Raw genomic sequence first — 22,894 nt, 5'->3', positions numbered from 1 at the left:
CTCCGCGCCTCCGGGAAGGCGGCTGCCCGGGGGGGGCCGCCCCATCCCCGTCCCTCTCCCCGTCGCCAGCCCTCGCGCCGGGCCGGGGCCGGTGCAGGCCTCTGGCCGCCGGAGAGGGCGGCGGCGCCGCGGCCATGTTGAGGGCGGGGAGCGCGGAGAGCGCGGAGGGCGCGGAGGCGGCGCCGGGGCCGCTGCGGGGCGCGGCGCCTCCCCGCTCCTCGCCGCCCGCCGCCGCTGCTGCTCCTCCTCGCCGCCCGCAGCCGCCGCCGGCGGGCCGCCCCGCTCCATGGCGACCCCCAGCCCCTGCATCGTGGTGAGTGCGGCCCCCGGCGCCGCCGCGGCCTCCCCCCCGCGGGGAAGCCTGCCCGCTGCCGCCGCGCCGGCCCGGGGGCTGCCGGGCGCCTGAGGGGGTGTCTCCCGCCTTGCCGCCGCCGGCTGAGGGGAGGGGGGGTGGGGGGTCCCGCCTGCCCCCAGAAATCTGGTGATCTGTGAGGGAGCGGGGCGGGGGGGGCTGTCCCTCAGCGGCGGGAGCCGCCGCCCCGCGGAGTCACCTTGAGGGGAGCCCCGGCCTCGCGGCGCCGGGCCCGGGGTTCCCTCCCCGGCCCCCCGGCCGAGGCGCTTTCCCTTCCCCCGAGCGGTGCCGGGGCCGCTGTGCCCCCTCCCGCGGCCGGGCAGCGCGGGGGTGGGTTCGCGGTCACGGGTAGCGTCTCGGGAGGATTTAAACGCGGAGGACGGCGGGGAGAGCCGGAGTTGCCGCCGCAGAAATGAAGGTGAAACAACTTCCCACCAGATAGGAGCCCGGCGCGGCACAACTTCCTATTCCTGTTGCTTTTGGTAGCGTGCTGGGGAGGCACCGGTTTGTTAGGGAGAGCCGGGAGTGCGGTGCAAGTCGCTTAAATGTTGAAGTTAGGGTGTGTTTTTGGAGGAAGAGCACTCGGGGGATATTTTTTTGCATCGTTGCCGTATCTGCTAAGGCTCTTACATATCATTTATATTATTTTTTTAAAGCCGGTGCCGGGTGCTCATGAGATACATGTGGTGTCTCATGGCTGAGAGCTGTGCCGGCTGCAGGGTTGTGACTGTGAATCCCTGCAGTCAATAAAAAACCTGGTAAAATCTGTAGGAAAGGCCCATTCCCTACCAAATGCAGAAAGGAAGGTTTAGTAGACACGCTAGATATAATGATGGGTCTGAACCACAGGAAAATACCATGTGTTTTGGGAGGGACCTGTCGTATTACTTAAAATAACAGCCCGCTCTGGATTGCAGGGACCCTGATCAAGGACTCAGTGCCTGAGCTGGGTGCGTGGGTAGCTCATACAGGGTCTGTTTTGGATGGGAGGGTGAAATACTCATTAGGGGTTACACAACAAAAAACCCATGTAAACAGTTGGCTGATCACAGGCCAGGTAAGTGCTTCCTTGGGCACCGAAATAAGATTGTGTCCTGCAAGGGCAGCAGTAGCCAAAATGGATACTTAAAATGCCTGCCCTGGTGAACTGTCAGTAATAAGCTTTGGTTTTCCCTCTGAAATTCTTTACTTCATTTTACATGTAATAGCGTTCAGCTGCATAACAAGAGAGTGAAGTAATTTTAAAACACATCGTCATTTTCAAGTTGCAGCAGGGTTAAGGTTCGGGGAAGGCTATTGATGCTGTTGCAACAATATGCCCTGAACCTCAGCAGTGTTTGGTATAGTTATATACGTATGCTAATCCCTTGTCCTAATTAATGTACACTTGCTAATGTTGCACGCTGTTTCATACAGGGAATTTGCCCATGAGGAACAGGTTGCTGAAGTAGGGCTTTCATGTCAGATTCTGAAAGATCTTCAGCCTCCATGGTTTGCAGATGGTGGTCTGAGAAGGCTTGCTTCACAGCAGCATAACTTGTCATGCTCATGTAGCTGTCTTGTCTTGTCCTGAAAACTGGCTCATGTGTTTTGTTGTGATTTGGTGTTGTGGAGATTTGGAAGATGTCCATGTCAAAACCTCTGCTTGCTTAATTGCAAATGCAGATTTTGCATTACACTAGGAAAATCAAAGGTGTTAAAAAACTCCTTCATTTTTTTTTTTAATGGAATAAAGAGATTCGTTGAGGTGTAGTAGCTTCATTTTCCCGCTCTCCAATGTAGGAGAATGTTGTTAGGACTTAATTTGTTCCCCACATTGTATTGCACAACAGCTCGTGTGGTATTTCAAGCAACTCTTGTGAACTGTAGGTTCTGTTAGATTACACTTTACGCTGTGTTCAGTGTGACTAATGTTTTTATAGAGAGGGAAAGTAAGGTGATCCTGATGAGTGAGATGGGTTTGATAGTTTACTGAATAAAGCAAAGGACTTGCAGTTTCTCGCCACAGACCTTCTATAAGGCTTGTAGAAATCTCACCTTATTTCCTTTTCAGATTGGCGATGATGAACAAGGTTACGACCTGGACTTGTTCTGCATACCTAAACATTATGCAGATGATTTGGAAAAAGTCTATATTCCTCACGGACTCATCATGGACAGGTTGGTTTGACTTCAGACAGTACACTGCTCCAGCTGATTCCATCATACTGGAATAAACAATCTTCCAGTGATAGTTTTGCTGCCTGGTGACTGTCTAAATAGATTACATTTAATTAGAGCCTAAGAAGTACAAGCGCTAATTAACTCTTTCTTGTTTGGCTTCTAAGAGTTTGTACCTTTGCAGTTATGCTATTGTTTGGAAATTTGTCATAATTCTCAAGCGAAATTTTGTGGTATGTAGGAATCTATGGCTTTCTTTCCAGTGTTTCTTCGATGTTTTACCTTCTTAAAACCTAATTAGAAGATGTGCCAGTTCAGTCTGAAAACAATTATAGTCTCTTGAATTTCCTTAGGATATTAATAAAAGTAAATTATTAATCACATCATCTTAGACCGTCTCACGTTTGTATGGTGGGTAAGTAATACCCAACTTTCTCCTGCCTTCTGGGAAAGACATTAGCCTCTGCAAATATCAGTCTGTCACTTCTGTGGTTGCTGAAAACTGTGATGTGCTGTGGAAGTTTTATCTCGTGTGATCAGAAATGGGTGCATAAGCCTACAAGGCATTTTTGTTTTACTTTGTGTTTGATAGTTGCTAATTCCCTTTAAGAGAATGAACAACAAATGCAGTGAAGCAGTTGTTGGAGACACACAACCATTTAAGAGTGGTGCTGGGTGGATCTTCCTGGAGATGTTGTGAATGCATCTAGATTTTGCGTGGTCCTGTTTGATTAGATATAATAAACATTCCTATAAAATGTTTTTTTTAAATATTGTAAAAACTTTGCACTGGAAGTCTATATAGAGGAAAAAATTGGACAAAGTACATGTCATTAAGTAATTGACGTAAAGTTTATAATGGTAGGCTTTCTCTGAGAAACCTGGTGTCAGCTGGCACACAATAAATACATCCCATGCTTTCTAAAATAAATAATAAGATAAATTTAGAAACAATGGTTGCAGAAGAACGGTGCAGTGTTCTCTTGCTCTGCTTCGTTGGTATTGTATTTTGCAGTTAGGACAAATTTCTAGCGTTCTAGATTGGCAAATAAGCTCTTTAGTTTACAATTTGAGAATTTTCTTGCTCCTCAGTTAGTGAGGGCTACTGCCTTTTTGGTTGTGTTAGCTTACATTGCCCTTTGCATGGAAGTTGAACCTATCTTTGGAAGGAGAAAACACACCATGTCGCGTATCTGACAGTGAAACAGCTTCGGGTGTTAAGATTTGCTTTGGCTGAGCGTGACGTATGAAAACAAAGGCGTTTGGCAGTGCTACTGTTAGATTAACCTTGAAAAGCAAAACTTTGTTGACCAATAACGTGTAAAAGTGACTGAAGTGGTAGGCAAATATTTCAGAGCAAAATGTGTTTCCAAGTTTGATGCATGTGTTTGCTGCTGTTAGCAGTATAAAATTTATAGCAGTATAAAATGTATAGCTGCTGCTATAGTAAGCAAATAAAATGTCTTATGACAGCTAACTCTTTCTTGGTTTTGTATAGGACGGAGAGACTGGCACGAGAAATTATGAAGGGCATGGGAGGACACCACATTGTAGCACTCTGTGTACTCAAGGGTGGCTATAAATTTTTTGCTGATTTATTAGACTACATCAAAGCACTGAACAGAAACAGTGACAAATCAATCCCCATGACTGTCGACTTCATTAGGTTGAAGAGTTATTGTGTAAGTATCTCTGCAGTACTGTGCAATTTTTATATAAATTTGACTAACTTCAAATTATTAACAGAGGTGGTTTAATATTGTTGCTGCCAGAATGTGCTAATATTAAACAAATAATTAAGGGAATTAAGAGTCACAAGCTAATTTACTCTTTCTCTGCCTTATTATATAATCTGTTTTCTTTTAGACCTTGATATCTCCGCAGCCCAGTAAGGTCCTTATGCAGAGCAGAGAGACCTTTTCCATGTCCTTTACTTGTTAAACAATTTCCTGTCTGCCCACTACCCCATCTCTAAAGCTATGGCTCTAGAATAATACAGAGGATTCTCCTGCAACTGTGGTTACAAAAATTTAATTCTAGAAATTTTCATGTGGCTTAGACATCATTAATTGGACAGGAAGACTTGAAAGCTGCAAAAACGGTTATACCCGAGTTCCCTATCTCGTCTTTTGTTTGGCTCAAGCAAACAATGAACAAAATCAGTTGTGTTTGGCCTGGAGGAAATACTAGATTCATGAACATAAATTTATGATTAGTGGCCACTGAATATGACACTACCTTTTCAATACTAGGCATAGGTTGCCTTGGGTTTACATTTTTGGAAAACAATTTATTTTCATTCTGAACACAAAGATTTAACTTTATAGGGAAATTGAACATTTTGTCACATGAGGTAACGTGTAAGTTTATAGAAGGAAGCACAAGGTTATATTGTGCAGGTCAAAGGAAGAAGCAGATGTATGTTAGTACTGTATGCTTCCTGACTTACCAACAGCCTTGTCTCATGTTTTCAGGATGGTATTTATGATTTGTTCCATGAGATCATCTGTAGCATGGAAGTAATTACATTTTTTGGTTTCAGTTTAGAGTGTTTGAATAAATTGTTTCGTAAGGTTATGCTGTTAGTTCTGTCTCAGCAACTTTGCATTCAAGTCAGCAGTATAGGCTACTTGTCACAGTTGTAGATGAGTGCCTGTTCCAGTAGAAAAAAATAGAGATTACTGAATTGGAAACTCAGCCTCATCCTTCATTTCATTAAACTGTGAAACCAGAGATGGAGTTATTTGCAGACTTAGTTTGGACTGTCAAAGAACTTCATAAATCCATGATTGCTGTTGAGTGATCTGTTAACATTTCACAGCGAAGCCCAGAACTGCGTGGGGCTTTGGTCAAGTCTGTTTGCAGGACTAGCAGCCCTGGCTGCCCGAGGCATACACATGGCTGGCCATCCATGGCTTACCTGGAAACCACGTTCACGTTTGCTGAACGCAAGGCAGTAATTTAGCTATGCTCTTTGACAAGAAGGCAAGGCTGGGCAGAAAGGTTCATGCCAGCCTTTGGTTGTATCTCACAAGGCACTCTCTGTGCTTGGGCACCGTATTTAAATCAACGGGCGAGAGCTGTTTGACACCCTTTCCTTCTGCTCCCCCCAAAGATTCAGGCTCCTGCCGTCGGTCTGCTTAACCACTAAGTCACCACATGCCCATATATTTTGCCTGTAAAAGCCACAACAGAAAGCTGAATGTCTCTCTTACAGGATAATATGTTAAAGAGTAGGAAATGATGACTCCCACCTTTTTTTTGGTGAGGAAATTGTGTATCTTCTGCTTTCTTCAAGGAGCATTTCCGATAACTTACTTGGCTTGTTTAAAAAACAATATAAAGGCTACATCCTTTCAGTCTCTCCACTTTTGACTAACTTGGAAGAAACTATTGGAGAAATGGTTTGAAACACCTGAAAAAACCCCTGTTAAAAAGCAAGGCTGCCTTATTATATGCATGTTTTCTTTGCTCATACTGGTCTGTTAGGCATGCTTTGGTTCGTTTCTTCACTACAGCTGCTTTTGTTTATTACTCCCCGGAACCACAGCACCTTGATATTAATAGGGGAGTGAGCAGCAAAATAAATTTAATGGAAATTAAAAGCCTGTTTTTGTAGTAAAAATTAATAGATGAAGAGAAAAGCAGAGAACTTTAGACAGAAAGCTGTCTAAGCAGAATGTTTTCCTTGAGGTGTTGGCTTCAGGGTTTTTGGTTTTGTCAGCCAATTCTATAAAAGAATGTTTTCTTGTTCTAGATGAGTGAGGAGCTCCTGTTACCTGATGCCTCCACTACAGTATTTACGAGCATTTCATTTCTGTGGACTCTCTTAGGTGGTTATTAATATCCAGACTTACGTCCTTTAGATTGCATAACTTGATAGACTGGATAAGATTGTCCTAACACGAACATGTATGTAACAGATTGACTAGGTCTTCCATCATTAATAGTGTCAGAATGCTAAATCTGCTCTGTAGTTTTTAGTCTGTGCTTTACTAGATGGAGGAACCTGTGTTTAGTGATGTGAAAACCATCACAAACTGTAATGGACAGTTGAAAGTGGAGCTGGCTCTCTTGTTGCTCACTGTCTTTGGATGTGATTACTAGATCATGCTGCCGGCCTTTACAGACTGGATAAAAGATGTTAAAAATACCATGGTCGCATAAACAAAGCAGCTGAACTTGTGTAATGGTTCTGAAATTGATGTAATTGCGGTTCTATTCTTGTTTCAAACCGATCATTTAGTATTTACAAGCATATGGGGTTTTTTTTGTGTTGCAATGCAAAGTTCATACTGTTCTGCACCCAAAAATAATTCTCTAAGAATACTGACATGATCAAGCTGTGATTAAACTTTGCTTGTAACTCCAGCTTTCTGAGTCCTTACAGATGAATTTTAATGATCTGGCAAGCTGTTAAGAAATGGAAAGATAGTGTTTGTGAACAGACCCAGATCTCAGTATTCTTGACAAACAGTTTATTTTGTTTGGGCTGCAAGAAGAATGGCTTTTCACCAGTCTCCTGCATTTAAACTTGGAAATGAGCAAACGTTGCTTATGTAGTCATGAATACTGCAGCCAAAAGACAATGTATGTGTTGCACTGTCACTTGGGAAAATAGGGATTTTCAGTGGAGTACACGGTAAACTCTGGTTAGGCTAGTCACAGCAGTATTCTGAAAGATCTCTGTTAACCAAGCCTTACAGCAAATACTGTAAGGAACTTAAAATGCCTTTTTAAAGGGTGAGCTTGGAGTCACTTGAGTCAGGAGTTACGATCTTGTAAAGCATTATTGTTTTCCAGCAGTGACAACAGGGAGGCAGTGAAAACAGATCTAAACAGTAAAACTCTTATGTGTTAAACCACAAAGCATTAAAGTCTTACCAGTACTGAAATCAGAAATAATGCTCCTGAAGATAATTAAAACATTGCTTAATTATTAAACAAAGTTCTTTCCAATGGAAATCTGGTTACAACCAGTGTCGGAAATTCTTTAACTGTTTTTTATCCTTTAATTGCTCAGGAACTCGGCACCTGCATAGGAATGCAGGTTTATATGCCAGTGAAGATTTATGTTTTGTGTTAAGAAGTGTAGCAATTTGTATGGTTTTTGGTGGGAAGGAGCAGGAAAGTTTCTGTAGGTTAGATTGTTTTTTCTCTGCTGATCATCATACTTTAATGTGCATAATCCAAAGGTTTACAGTAACCTACAGTGTTGTGTTGTTCTGGTTCGAGTATAGTGTGTTGCTTTGTAGTCAAACAGATCATCAGGAACCTGATCTTATGCATATACCGAGGACTACGAATCTGTCGTCTATGCACATCACTTTAATGGAACAACTACCTGTAACATCTTTCTCCATCATTGTTTTGTAAGGAATGATGGTTTTTTACATCCTTCCATGGAAGGAGCATGAAATCCCTGTTAGTGTAGGAATAGATAAGAGAGAATCCTGTAACATAAACAAGGAAAAGCTTAAAGAAGCTGTAATTTAAGATAATTTTAAGATAGGGTGAACACAGAAAATGTCCTTTAGCTTTATGAATACAGTGCTTAACTGAATCACGTTTTTGTGATTGATCTAGCCAGTATCTCAGGCATTCAGTAGCAGTGTGTTTATCTGCTGGGTCAAGCAGCAATCAGTTTGGACATCTTTGGTTTTGGACTTTTTTCAACACAGTGACATTGATGCTGTTCAGTTTAGTTATTGTTTGCACTGTTACAGAAGCACTGAAACAGTTGACTATTTATCAAAAATAAATGTTCCTTGTAGTAATGAAACATGGCACTTCAGTGTAGTTTCAGAGTGGTGTAACTCAAACTAATGTTTTCTTTAAAACACATGGGGTAAAACTGAAAAGATACTTTTTCTAATAATTTATTTGGGTTTTTTTTATGTTGTCATAGGAATCTTAAAAGGAAAGTATCTGTTAGTCTTATCATCTGCTTTTACATGCCTAGAGCTGTCAGCACTTCTTTATCCTAGACTGTTGACACCACTGTCCAAAGGATTTTAATACATTTTCTCTTTACTGTCATCCCAGTGTTACTTATCGTGTACTTGGTGTGTGCCTCTGAATAATTTGTTTCCCCTTTTTTGTGATAACATTTTTAGTTTTTGCCTACAATTCATATAGCACGAATATCGGTCGTCATGCGGCTGTAAAAACAGGAAGCTGTACGTGGCTGTCTCTCTGTTCCCTTGTGATGCCCTCACATGACAGGTTCCCCTGTCATTTCTGGGTTTTGGGAAGGAACTGCTGTTTTGCTGCGTGTCTGCGTAGTTGTGAAGCACGCTTGGGCTTCAAGGTGCAGCAGCAAAATAATACCATTTTTCTAAAAGGAAGATACGTGGTAAGGAGCTATGAGAATAAAGTTTGATAAGCAATATTAACCTTTGACTGAAATGATTAAATTGTGGAATAGTGTCGTCATCTCTAAGTAGTACAATAATAAGCATATCGCATCTAATACGAACTGTGAGACACGGTCAAGGTTTAAAGTCAGTTGAATGACTTTCAGTACACTGCAAAGATCTGTGAGGCACTCCTAGCAGCTGTTTTTAACTTTCCTATATAACAGTTCATTTGTGTTTGTATCAAAGTTTAGTTTTACTGAAGCAAAATGCTGTGTTGTAGTGATGGTGTACCTATGTTGCTGTTCAATTACTGTAAGAAGTAATTTGATTTGTTGCCAATATTTGTTGTAAACTAGGCAAACATAAGCTTTTCTGTCTATTTTTGTAGCTTATATTTCTAAATATTAATCTGTGCCTTGTTTGCTGGCTATTCTTGTTATGATTGCTTATTCTTGTTCAAATAGTAAGGCTTTCTAAAGCATTAAAGTTTAAAATGTAAATTACCAGCTATATAGCAGAATGCAGTTTGGAAACTGAAGTGCTTTTTGTCTTATTTCCGTAACTGTAGGGAATGCATAGCAAATCATATCTTTTCAGATATATATGTATATATAATGGTCACAGATGAGAGATGGTGCATGCGTTTATGCAGATCTCTTGTCAAACAATCTTTAATCTGAAATACCATCTTTGCATTTGATCACTTGTAATTTCTTAGTTAATAGATGCTGTTGGTGCTGTGTTTCTGAAAGCATTAACATTCACTGGTTATGTACTTTGCAGTTATGATATTTGCTGGAAGAAAAAGTTATTTTAATTATGGTAATGCTAATGCTCATCCTCCTCTTTCTTAGAATGATCAGTCAACTGGAGATATAAAAGTCATTGGTGGAGATGACCTCTCAACCTTGACTGGAAAGGTATGGCTCTTTGTATGTTTAAAAACAAACAAACAAAACCACTGAAGAACCCACATACCTGCGTGGTTTTAAGGCTGCTCTTCTAGTGTGTGAAGATTACAGAGTTTAAAAAAATGAAAACGGAAGACTTTCATTTAAATATTTGCCATTGTATGCTAGGAGAGTGGATAAGCCCCACCAAAGCCATCAGTTTAGTCTGAACTTAAGAAAAAAAACCCTATTCACCATCTTCAGTATCAGCAAAGCTTTAGGAGATTTGTTTTTCTGCAGTGCCCAAGAAGAATAATCTCGTTGGGTTGTTGTCTACAAACTACCTTTAAAAGAGAGTGGCATTATTTATTTGCTGTATTGGTCTTTCACTGAAGTAGTGAAGGGAATTCATACTGTCGAGACATGTAACGTGCAGCCCAGGTTAGGAATGGAGGTTCCTGTTACAGGCAGTGACAAGAGAAGGAAATCGGAGAATGTAAATTGGGAATCTGCTTTTCTCCAGTGACTCTATGGAGATCATTGCGCCAGATGTCTGGGCTTAAAGCATCAGTGCCTCCTGATCTGTCAGAACACATTCCTTTCCCCCTGTCCTTACACATGTGTGATCTTTAAGGCATGTATGTCACAGTTCAATATAAAGGATGTAGGTATGACAGAATTGTACATGTCTCTATAGTATGACACTCTCTGCTTTAGAAGAATACAAATTGTGTAGACTCTGTTTTGATCTCTTTTGCATATATCTAGAATTCTCAAAGTCTAAATAATTTAAAGACCACTTTGTACTCAGTGTGAGATGCTGAGTTGCCATTGCCAGCTAATTGTTATTAGAGCATCATTAAAGCACTACATAGAATTTGCTGTTACATGTGTAAACATACATAAATGGTGGTACAAACATTTAACTGCAATGAAAATTAATAAGTTGTAGAGATTTATATATATAAAAGAAATGGCATATTCTCTAGATATTAATGGATTTTTCTTTTTTTTTTCTTTTTTCTTTTTCTTCCCACCAGAATGTTTTGATTGTAGAAGTAAGTATTATGTTTCACTTTGAAGTTCTAATGTGTGACTGGTAAAAGAGTTCTAATAGAAGTTGTTCTTAAGCCAGAAAACCTACAATTTCTGGTTTCAGGGCTTCCAGCTTCTGATTCCAGGCCTGAATTTTGCAAGTGGGCTCTGAATCTGAAATTATCTGTGTTGTGAATTCTCAAATTGCATTCAACTGCCAAATTTAACAAGAAAAATATCCATGTAAAATTGTTTGCATTTGCTTTCAGTTTTCGGGGATTCTGTCAATTCTAAAATGTCATCTTTTTTTTTTTTTTTAATTTTAAAAAGTAGCCTGAACAAAGTGATATTAAGCATATTATTGTTCTGGGTTTATAACAGCAAGCTAGGAAATTAAACTGCAGGGGTAGAAAGAGGTTCCTAGTAGGAATATCCTAAAATATGTGAAAAACAGATCTAAGCCCAATGTCCCTGTGTCTAATTTGTTTACAGAGTAGTGACACAGAGAACGCTAATTCTTAATGAGCATTTTGCAATTGCTAAATTCCCATTCCTCTGTCTTGTTGTGGTTCTTTGGATGATACCAGGTACAGTACACCTCAGTTTGATTTCCTAGTAGGTACTGTTGCTTAATTCTTGCTTTCATACCTCTTTCTTGATGGACAGTGTTGCTTATGTTCAGTAAGCATCACTTTTACAAAGGATGTTCTTGAGTGAGATTGCCAATTTCAGGATAGGGAAGCAGCAGCAGACAGGAAAAATGGACGTGCAATCAAATAATGTCTTAAGGCTACAAATAATGGAAATGGCTTGTTTGTAAGCAAAGAAACAGCTATGGCAACTGATTCAGCAGCCAAAGGGAAGGATGTTTCCTCTCATAAAATGTGTTTTTTATGTCTGGGGTTTTTTTAATTTGAGAAGGTTATATTATTCCACAGGAAGCACATTCAGTTCCAAAACTCCTACCAAAATAGTATGTATACAGCAGTCATCTGTGTGACCAGTGGTGTCCTTTGAAGTATATTTTGCTTCAGATAGGCAGATGCATTTAATTACGTATCTGCTCCATTTCAGATGAATGTATGTCTTTTTAAAGTCCCAGACAGATAACTAGGTTAGTTTCTCATTTGTTCAGTGAATCATCTGTCCAGTGACTTGTCTTATACACTGTCAAATATGAACCCTTTTACCGATCACAGTTTTAACTGTCAAACAATAAAAATGCACATTTATTGTAGGTTTAATATCTTGTGCACCAGAGCACTAGGCTTTTCTATACAGCATCCCTTTAATGTGCAAAAAAATCTGAACAAAATGGAGATTCACCTCCAATAAACAGATAATCACATGATACAAAATCAGGAATAGGTTCTGTTTTTATTTTAAAGTATGGAAGTAGCTACTTCTGTTTATTTGCCAACTTTTATTTTTATCTATGTATCTGTATGTCTTTAACTTTTCTTGAGTTTATAACCATGATTAGAAGCATTGAGTGTTAAAGATGGTATTGCCGACGAGTGCTCTGTTGAGTTTTTTGTTTGATTTTTATTTTAATTGGGAGTCATGGGAAAATAAGCTGAAACCAGGACATTGCTGCTTCTGTGTTATCTACCTCCTTCACTTCAAATAGACTTGATTTCAGGCCAGGGTAAGGACTGTCCCTCTAAAGATCGTGCGATTATTTCAGTCCAAATGAGGAGGCCATTTCTGATGCTTCAGTTGTAAGCCATATATTCTTTTTTCTGCTTATATGTGCAGTGGATGGGATTAAAATGGTGTGTCAAAATTCATTTTAGTGTGTTTGAGTATAGACTTTAGAACTGCACCCAGATATTCCCAGTGCAATTTCTTCGCCTATTTCTTGGATCTGTAATGTAAATTACACTCCTTTTTCTTTAATTGCAATAATGGGTTGTTCTGCCTGTTTTCCTGTCTTACTTTTCTTTCTGTTGTATACATCTGTCTCTGTAACGGAGTTCAACAGCAAGACTAATGTTATTTTTATCATATTCGAATTAAACATTGTTTGTTTGTTTATTAGCTGCAAGGAGCACAAGCCATAAAATCTCCAAAAGGAGCCAAGAAGGTCATAGTTCAGTAACTGCTTTCAAAGTCATGGTTATCCACAACAATTAAGAACTATTGTTCATGTGCGTGATCACTTTACTGAGCATAGTTGTGTAAGCACAACGTGGTGTTACGTGTCACCTGTATTTGATTACGAACAGTATTTTGGCATATTTTCATGCTATTGCAGATGAGCAATTTCTGTGGTAGAAACTTGAAAATGCTACTCTGACGTGTTTGATGTTCTTTCTTACGTGAGTTTTTTATTTTCAGGATATAATTGATACTGGTAAAACAATGAAAACGTTGCTGTCTCTACTTAAGCAATACAATCCAAAGATGGTGAAAGTAGCCAGGTAAATTTTTAATGATTATTTGTGCTGTATTTCACCTTAAGAATGACACACAGTGTTTAAAAAAAAAAAAAAAAAAAGGCATAGAATACATTTCCATGGAAGAGAAACGGGAGGGGACATTTCTGCAGAAGTCATAGGAGTCATATATGATGTGATCTGTTGGAGTTTAGTATTTATTTAAACTCCAAAAGCACTTTTGCTTGTTATGAGAACATACGTTCGTTAAGGCTGGCGGAAACATTGTTCTTTCCGGTCTTATTGCTGGAATCAGAAGGGGATAGCTTGTCCATGCCTGGTACATGTCTTGCCTTATCATATTATGGTAAGATTGTGGGGTTTTAGCACTGAAGTCCAAGTTAGGTTTAGAAGTATATGGAAGAATTTAAATCTTTTGGGCTTAAAAAAAATACCCTGTCAAGTTGGCAGAGGTATTTTCAACACAAATTTAGTTCATAAATGTAGACTTTTACTAGAGAAGAAGATATAAAAAAATCAGTGGTTGTCACTTACGTATATGTAGTATCTATCCAAACATGTTTGTTTCTGCTTGCGCTGTCTGCAACTTCAGTATACTGCAGTGGTGTACCTGTGCAATGGAGACCTTTTTTTAGTTTGCCTTCTTTAATTGTAGAATTAAGTTAGTTTGCACACTAACATTATTGTTTGTGTAGTGTGCATAGTGCAGCTGAGCTTTAGAGGTCATTCTGTGAGAGTCACCCAGCCATATGCTCTTCCAGGCTTTTCTACTTAGTTACATCTTTAATCAATTAGTTTCAAAACATTTTATAATTAAATAACTTACAACTAACATGAAATGTTGAGGATAATATTATATTATTAACCAATATCAACGTTCTTCCTGCTTCTTTTTAAATGGCATCTTCTGCGCTGCTATGCTGTGGTTGTGTATTTTACAATAAAAGCATAATGATTGCTGGGGATTAGAGATAAAGCAGAGCTGTGTGTAATATCTAATCAGTTGTGTTGCCATAACAATGTCAAAGCAGTTGTTAGACGTACGAGAACAGCTCTTCTTGCTGATAATCTGGAGGTGACCTGCTGAAGGTGAGGTTGTTGAGGATTTTTCCCTGGCCAGATTAAGCGTGCCAAATTTTAAATATTTGTTGCTGAATAGTGCCCTAACACTGCAGTGTACATCATGAATATAATACAGTATGAGCAAAGTCCAGTTTCCTGTTGTTTAAACCTGTTGCAGTAATTTGGGTCTGCCAAAGACCTGAGCAGGTAAACGTGATCATTCTAGGTAGTCTTAAGTGTAATGTTCTTAGTTACTTCCCTTGCCTCTCTTCTCTTTCTTCTCTTCTTCTTTTTTTTTTCTTTCTTTCTTTGTTTCTTTTAATTTTCTTTCTCTCTGACAGTTAAGCAGTTGTAGCAGGGAGATGTGAATTAATGCTAATACAATTTTGGGGTTTCTTTGATCAAATCGTATACCAATTCTCAAAAACTAAGTCTTACAACTAGGAATTTCAGAAACTGTCTAAAATTGAAACTCTGACAAATGAAGCCCTGCCTTCAGGGGTGATCCAGGAGGGAAGGAGGTCTGTGCTTAATGCACAGAATTATGCTGACCTCTGTCTTTACATTCAGCCATCGACCACCTTTTCTTTTCCTCCCAAAGTCTCTGTATCTCAGACAGGCAAATGTCAGGCCTGCGGGGTTGTTTTCTAAGAGATAGAAGTGCTCAACTGAATAATGAGCAAATCAAATCAAACTCGCATGGCATTTCTCTCTACTACAATACCCCCAACTCTGTATCTCCATGCTTTTTACACCTCTCACTATTAATTCTGGAAAAGTGGAGCTGGTTTGTATCACCTGATCATCAGAACCAATTACATTTTCTTTATGGGAGTAATTAGTACTGCCAGTGAAAAACAGTTGAGGACACGTTGCGCAAGTGCAATTGAGGTTGCGTTTAAGCAGCTGAACTTTTGCTTCATAATACTAATGCTTTCGAAAAGAGCTCAGTTGGTCTGGCCAGATCCCAAGTTGTTGCCTCTTTACCTATAAGCTAAATTGTGCCTGAAGTTCCTAACACACATAAGGTCCCATGAAGTCACTTTTCACAATGAAAATCCATTCAGATCAGTATCTCCTAGCCTCTTTCTTGCAGACCTGTTAGTTATCCTTTAGGCTGTGAACCATTCATGATTCTAGGAAGTTTTGATTTTGTTATGATCAGCTGCACCTGCAAATAAGATAATAGTTTAAAATATGTGTAGTTTTGCTTTCAGTTATGCACATTTAGGCCAAATTCAGCTTGTCTGTCATCAAAAGAGTCTCATATATTCGTACCCGGTGCTTTTCCATGTTTCAGTTTTACATTGGTTTTATTTGACAGTTTGTTGGTAAAAAGAACTCCTCGAAGTGTGGGATATCGGCCAGACTGTAAGTGACTTTTTGACAACCATTATTAATTTTTAAAAGTGTGTCAATGTATCGTGTACCCTTTGGTCAAAGTCCAAGGATGTTTCAAATAGGTTTTCACTAATCATTCTTGATGGATTTTGCTCTTATTTAGGGAATTTAAATATTTGGAATGTATTTTGACAGAGTTAATCTGGATTTGGTCTGATCCTTTTTTTTCTTAACTTTTTGTAACATTTTACTATATGAAAAGCAAACTTTGATATTTTGGTCCAGGTTACACCCTTTTCATGTGCAAATTCTCCCGGCTTGCGTGTAGTCAAATGCTTTGGTCAGCAGAATCTGCTGGATTCACCTTTGGCCCTTTTGGGAGTGATTCAGGTGCCTAAACCTAGCCACCTCATGCCATTTGGATGTCCCCAGGAATGCAGGAGGACCACACAGGGTAGCAGGTCTGATAAAAGTTTACGGTGATAAGATGCCTAAGTTGGCACAAAACCGGTTATGTCTAGGCATCTGAATTACTGCCTTCTTGTCTTCTCCTGTCTGTCCCAAGACCGTAAAGAAAGGAGTAGCATCCACAGCAGACATTGGTACCAGAGTGACAGCTCCTCCTGCCTTGGGAAGGGCTATGTGTTTTAACCCTGTTCCAGAGGCTAAATTCCTGTTAATCTGGACCATGTACTTTCACTATGGAAGTGGAGTGGATTTAGCAGCAGAACTGCATCCTCTTCCTCCTCCTTGCCAAGGTTGTACAATATTCTGGAACTGAAGTTTTTCAATGCCTTAAAGCTTAATTGAGGTGTTCCCCTCAATCAAGGATGCCCCTCATTCCTGAGATCTTATTACAGGCTTAGCTGGGTTAATGGTCTGCCTTGTGAGCATCTTGCAGCAGATGACTTGTTTTGCCATCTGTCCACAGAGACAACCTGTTCAGTGCAGGACACGTGAGCTCTGAAAGAAGAGACAACAAGGCAGTAATGGCTGGTCCTCCATTTTATCCCTGTATTGTGAGGCCAAGTAGATGCTAAACATTGCCGTAATTTTTCCAAAGCGCACACAGCCTTTTCTTTGAATTGTACAATTTATCTCCCTGTTTTCCTTACAGACCGTCATTGTAGCCAGGGAGAGAAAAACTGTGCAGCTTTCCTGTGCTCAGGAGTCTTTCATTTTAGCATGAGGGGAGAAAGCTGTTTGGAAATGTTATATTTTATATAATTTAATATTTTTTTGGTAATTTTATAGTGTGTGTGGACAGGTTGGACTGCTAACTGCCTGACCACCCATGAACTGTCCTGCTAGAGCTGTTCAGACAATCTGTGGAATAGCTGATGTCCTCTTTTTAGGCAGCTTCTCTGGGAGGAAAAAACCACAACCAAACTGAACAACACCCCACACACACCCCACACCCCCCCATTTCTGAAAGCTGCAAGTGACTCCATAAAGAACAGAGTGCTCTTTGCTCTTCACTATTCTCTATACCATGGAATCAGCATCTAAGACATGCTTTAGCAGTCATAGTATATTCCCACATAACAGATCATTGTCTACAAGTCGCAAGAATGGAGTCCATCTGGGCAGTTACTCAAAGGCGAAGGATTGGTTTCCCTGCAATAACTGTGGTTCTGATATTCACGTTATTCTGTTCTCACTCTCCCAGCCCTTCACAGAAAGTCCTATTGGACTTGCACATCCATAATTTTGAAGGAGCTGACGAGTGAACCTGCCTGCTCATTACGCCTTTGGGTGCCCTTCCTGCAGCCCTACCCGAGGCGCAGGTCCGGCTCCCAGAGCTGTTGCCTTTTGAATGATGCTGTGAGGGTGACATGTGCTGTGCTCACCAGTTCTGCTGGTGTGCTGTGACTGCGTCTGCACTGGCACGTCAAGCATCTAGGAAGTGCTGGGAAGTATTGGCTCTTTTTGTATGCATTTACAAAGTTGCAGGAAATTTTCAAGGAATTTTACGTTCTGATAATAATACCCTGTCTGTAGATTGAAGTGCTTCCATTCATTTCTTGCAGACTGCATTCTAGCACCATGCTGCTGCGTGGGAACCAATAAATACATCTATTTAATTTTGCTGTAGTTGATAAATTAAATCAACAAAGTAAGTTAAAATTTTAAAATAGCTCAAGTATTAATCTGAGGGTACTTGAATGGAAGAAATAAAATGAGTTAGGATGCTTACGTATCTATAAAATTCCAGATTGCCTCTGTAAAAAGGTCTAGTGAACTCTCGGAAGTTCTGTTCTAATATACTGGTGACTTATGGTCTTTTTCAGTTGTTGGATTTGAAGTGCCAGACAAATTTGTTGTGGGATACGCCCTAGATTACAATGAATACTTTAGAGATTTGAATGTAAGTAATTTTTCCCGTATGTTTTGTCGATTTAAAACTAGGGAGGAGGAGGGAAGGGAAGTCTCCTCACATCACTCTCCCTCCTCTGTAAATGATGCCTCGTGTGCAAATCTGTTCTGTTGGTGATGCAATGATGAGAGCAAACCCTAGAGCAGCAGGACAGCGTTTTGGAGCTCTTAGAAAACTAAAATTTATTTTACTGCATGCAGAATGGAGGCTACACATCTCCTGTCAACTTTGAAATAGAAGTTTCTTATCTTACCAGATGTCTACAACAAATGAGTGCATTTGCTTAGATATGTAAGAGTTAGAGAAGAGAGACCTTGGAAGTTAAGAGGGGTTCACTTTTTATTCTGAGTCATTAATTCTTCATCTGGGTCTCACCAGACCCAGCAGACATTGGGTGGGACAATTAGGGGGAGGAGAAAGAAGGCAATGTTGAGATTTTGGGGCAAAAAAAGGCTGAAGTTGTTCTGCATAAAGAGTATCACAAGATTCTTTCGTACGGAAACGTGTACAGCATGCTTGTGTTTTTTTCCAGAAGCACATTATTGAATATGGATGTAACCCATTGGTCTCTTACATTACTTTTCTAACAGGAGCTTTTTATTTTATTTTGTTGCAGCATATCTGTGTGATCAGCGAGACGGGGAAGCAGAAGTACAAAGCATGAAAGCATAGTTCAAGTGCTATGACAACAGAGCTTTGAAATGTTTTGTTTACTGAGTCCTATCTTTCACAGGCTTCAACTCTGGTACACCAGCTAAAATTGTAGAATGCCCCAGCCCCATTGTCATACGCTTACTATAATTTATTGCATGTACAATATAAGAGCTCGTCTTGTTCATTTATATTTTAGAAATGTAAACAACTAGTGCAATTCTGCACTCCTTATTTTGATTTGCACTATGACTCTACCGACTATTGCTGCCCCTGGTTGGGTTGTGCTGTTTGTGAGCTCCAGAGTCTAACTCTCGCAGTGGTAAATTGCTTAAACCTCATCAACCCAGAACTGAAATAGTTCAAGTACTGTAAATGTAAAACATATTATGATAGGGAAGTCTATTAGTAATATTTTTAAAATCTGTAATTTAAGTTTTATATTTTAATGCACAGATGTGATTGTGATTAATGGATAGTTGCACCTTTGGGTGTTATAAAGCATGAGGAGCAGCCAGTTACAGTATCTGTAATCTCCAAGGAGGTGATTCAAATCTCCTGGAGTTGCCTTTTTGCTGTAAAGGAAGTCTGGGTGAAAAATGTCTTTTTTTTTTTTTAATTTTTATTTTTTAAAAGGAGATGGAATGACAAAACAGAATGTTTAAAATCTAGTTTTAGTTGAGCTGCCTGTTTCTGTTAGATTTTTTTTTCCTTTAAAAATATCCATCAGTCAGTGGAATTGCCTTTTAAATTTAAACAATTTTAATATATTTGTGAAAAAGTATTGTAATGTTTACTTTATAAGATCTACAAAACAAAGTACTTTAAATAAAGGCTGTCTCTTTAAAATAAGCCCCATACATCTATGCCACTCATTCTGTATGTTACAATGCTCTTCAAATTTTCTTCTCAGTAATATTTTTCAAAAGCGTTTCTGACAGCGAAGGCAGACTCTGCATTTGTTATCTTTGTAGAGCTTTTGGTCAACATTATCCTGTCTACGAGAGAGATGATAAAGTGCTGAGGGAAAATATTGAAACACTTGCATATTCTATAACCAAACTAGATTTCAGAGAAAATGGCTTAAGCCCTGTCCTTTGTTCTGTTTTGGCAAAAATGAAGAGTGGAGTTTATATGTTCATTAAACACATACACGTGGGGAAAAAACCCGCAACCATTTTGTAAGTAGTCATTTGAGTTTGTTTCATTAACACCTCTGTTCGTGTCAAGTTTAATTCTAAACATGGCAGCCCATCTCCCACCTCGTCCTTGTGCCGTGCTTTTCGGTCCCTTAGCTGACGTGGGTCTTGTACTTCTGCGCATGGATTCTTCCACTGTATGCTCGGATTTAACGCTGCTCAGTGCTTAATACATGATTAACTTTTTGCCAGCCTGTTTTGACAGATTTTTCTGTGGTTTTGAAGTTTGAGTCATGTTTCTGTACTTTTCCAAGTACTATGCATTGTTGTCCATCCATGGCGTGCCCAGTTACAACTGTAGTAGTTATAGCAGACCTAAAATATGAATAATTCACACAATGTAATTTAGATCAAATGACCACAATGTGTAGGAGATCTATTTGTAAATCAAAATTCTCATTAACAAATATTAGAACACCGGTCATGATTATACTATACTTTTGCAATGTTATAGTTAATGTTCCAAAGAGCTTTTTTTCTAAATGCACTACAAAGACTAATTGTATTTCTCGATACCCTAAATAATGTTTGTGTATATGCCTTTTCAAGAACCTGTACTGTCCCTGGGACGACTTGTTGCAAGAAATATATGATGTATCTCCAAGAAGAGGAAACACAAAAGCAACATAGAAAAAATATAAACCCACTCGAGAATTATTACATCTGCTCAAGTTTTCATTAGTTCTGGTTGAACTTAAGGTCTAATCTTAAAAAGCAGTGTTTTCTTCAACCTCCTTCATAGTTCCTACTTCACAATGTGTTTTAAAATAATTTCATGGCATTTAGAGATTACACTAGAGAGGTGGCTTAGAAGTACCTGTTTACACATGAAAACAATGAGAATTGATGATGTTTGATATCTTTTAGGGCTAAACCCTTAAATGAGTCTATCCTGAAATGTTTTCCTGTCTTGGTTAAGACGATTATTCAAATGCTGTGATTTGGGAACGGGAGGAGAGGCTGAGTTAGTCATAACAAGGGGTTTATCTTCCAAACCGTAGCTGGAGTGGGGAAATCACTCGTCTGTTGGGGGCAGGGGTTGGAACTGCATGGACACGTGCATGTGGTGGTGTCACAGGTTTGGGAAGATATTATTGAGCTACGCTGACCCCAGGAGCGATGCTGCAGGAGCCCAGGTCTGCCTTCTAACAAACCTCGCCTGTGTCTGATGGAAAAGGTTGATATTAAAAAAAAAAAAACCTTACTGAATGTTCCCACATTTCAAATGCTGGGGAACAGGCACTTCTTTTTTTGCACTTCCTTCACGTAGGCGCTTGTCAGATGAAGTTTATCACCCCAGAGGGATTCCTTGCTCAAAAGTTTTTGTTACTCGCCATGAAAATTGTTCAGAGAAAAAGTTATCCACTCTCTCGCCCTCGCTAGAACAGTTCTAACGTACTGCAGCCTTTTACAGCACCTGTGCACGCACTACAGGAAGATAAATTGAAAGAAGTTGAACATGGAATTGTTGCTTTTCATTCAGTAATTTTGGTTAAAAGGCTGGGGTTTTAGTCACACCTTTGCAAGTTAAATGCCAACTTTATGCCACCCAGACATATATTGTTAAAGCATTAATGAAAGCACAGAGAAAATCTTGTATTTGAACATTTATGTGGCATTTGAAATTCATTATAGTTCCACATTTTATGAATCACAAATATATGCTGCAAAAATAATTTTGAATATTTATGGGCTTTACTATACTGTCTCACCCTGTGATATCTGGCATTTCTGTACACTTTGATAATTCTCGCCTGCCACAGGCCAGCGATGCTGCCTGACTTGGTACCGCAAATGTGTAGCTCTGGTTTGGAGTGTTTATTCTTCTTGCTTTAAATTCACACTGACCCGAATCTAAAGTGCTCTAGACAGAGCTGGGAGATGTGGTGAAAAGTCTTTACGTGAACTGAGCTGGCAGTTCACTTGGGGGGGGTGAATCCTGGTTTTGAAAATGGAGGCAAATGAGGATCTTTACGTTGCCCTGTAATTGTGTATCCTGACTGATTAAATGGTGGTGGTGTTTCATTGTCTATTATGCTCTGAAAATCCTGTCAAGCATGCACTAATCCAGCAGTGAGGATCTGACACTGCTTACAGGGAGCTGGTTACTCACAATTCATTAAAGGACTGTTTCTGCCGTGTCTGCCTGCCTTTAATTCCCATTCAGGTTGCACCTTGCAAACTCAGATCTCAGCTGTATGCAAGTACCTTTATAAGCAAATGAGACATCACAGTGGTCTTTTTTTTTCTTTTTTTTTTTTCTTTTTGTAGTGTTTAAGGACTTATTTAAATTTATTTAATTTCACAAGCAGATGTCATTTGATGGCTATTCTAATGAGGAAATTGCTTCCTAGCCCTGTAAAGATGCCAGTACCCAGTAAGGTCATAGTCACTGCAGACACCAAGGTGAAGAGGGTAGGGCTAGCAAAGATTCAGCACGATTTAAGAACTGGCAGTGAGGGTTTTCATCCCTAGGAAAGCTGAGAAAGGGATCATGCTAGCAACTGCCAAGTGATAAAAGGCTGGTGCAAGGTGTATGTTGGGGATACGTTTGAATGGCTGCAAACGTACTTATGTGTACAGGCTTTCCTCCAGGCTGTTCTGCTCCCATAAAACACCAACTGGTGAATTGAAACATCTCAGAAAGTGGAAATCCTTACAGAACCGGGTAGGAGAGGCACGCCTGTGACGGTGAGTAAATCAAGCTGCAGGTAGATCAACCTGTTCAGTAAGAGGCTGGTATTTATCTAACAAGTGATTATTGGTGGCATCTGTATTTTTTCCCCCACTATAACCAGAAAGGGAACCAGCCATCTTCTGTCTTCTGCGTATCTCCAGGTTGCCTACAGCGAGTTGCTGTGTGTGTAGGCTACAACTTTGGGCATTAGGTGTGGGGGTTTTTCCCAGGCAGTCTGTGCCCTCCTACAGGCAGTGATTCCCCACCCCTGCCCTTCACAAATGTAGTCAGGAAAATAATACTCCAATAGACAGTGTATGTGTGCGTATAAATAAGGAACCAGCTATTAAATAAGGAACCATCTATTTCCAACTCCAGTCCCAGCTCTGTTA

At 39.9% G+C, this 22,894-nt stretch overlaps 1 protein-coding gene across 1 annotated transcript; it reads left to right on the top strand.

Annotated features, from left to right (window-relative positions):
• Nucleotides 1–267: 267 nt before the first annotated feature.
• Nucleotides 268–20,485, top strand: HPRT1 (hypoxanthine phosphoribosyltransferase 1). The gene is made up of 9 exons (XM_050901846.1): nucleotides 268–313; nucleotides 2,406–2,512; nucleotides 4,011–4,194; nucleotides 9,726–9,791; nucleotides 10,802–10,819; nucleotides 13,137–13,219; nucleotides 15,582–15,628; nucleotides 17,890–17,966; nucleotides 18,592–20,485. The coding sequence occupies exons 1-9, from the start codon at nucleotides 287–289 to the stop codon at nucleotides 18,637–18,639; spliced, it is 657 nt and encodes a 218-aa protein (XP_050757803.1). The 5' UTR covers nucleotides 268–286; the 3' UTR covers nucleotides 18,640–20,485.
• Nucleotides 20,486–22,894: the final 2,409 nt, after the last annotated feature.

Source organism: Gymnogyps californianus, chromosome 9, assembly GCF_018139145.2.
Source record: "Gymnogyps californianus isolate 813 chromosome 9, ASM1813914v2, whole genome shotgun sequence".
Lineage (NCBI taxonomy): Eukaryota > Metazoa > Chordata > Aves > Accipitriformes > Cathartidae > Gymnogyps > Gymnogyps californianus.
Note: the sequence above shows the minus strand (reverse complement) of the source record. Positions and strands in the feature narration are given on the sequence as shown.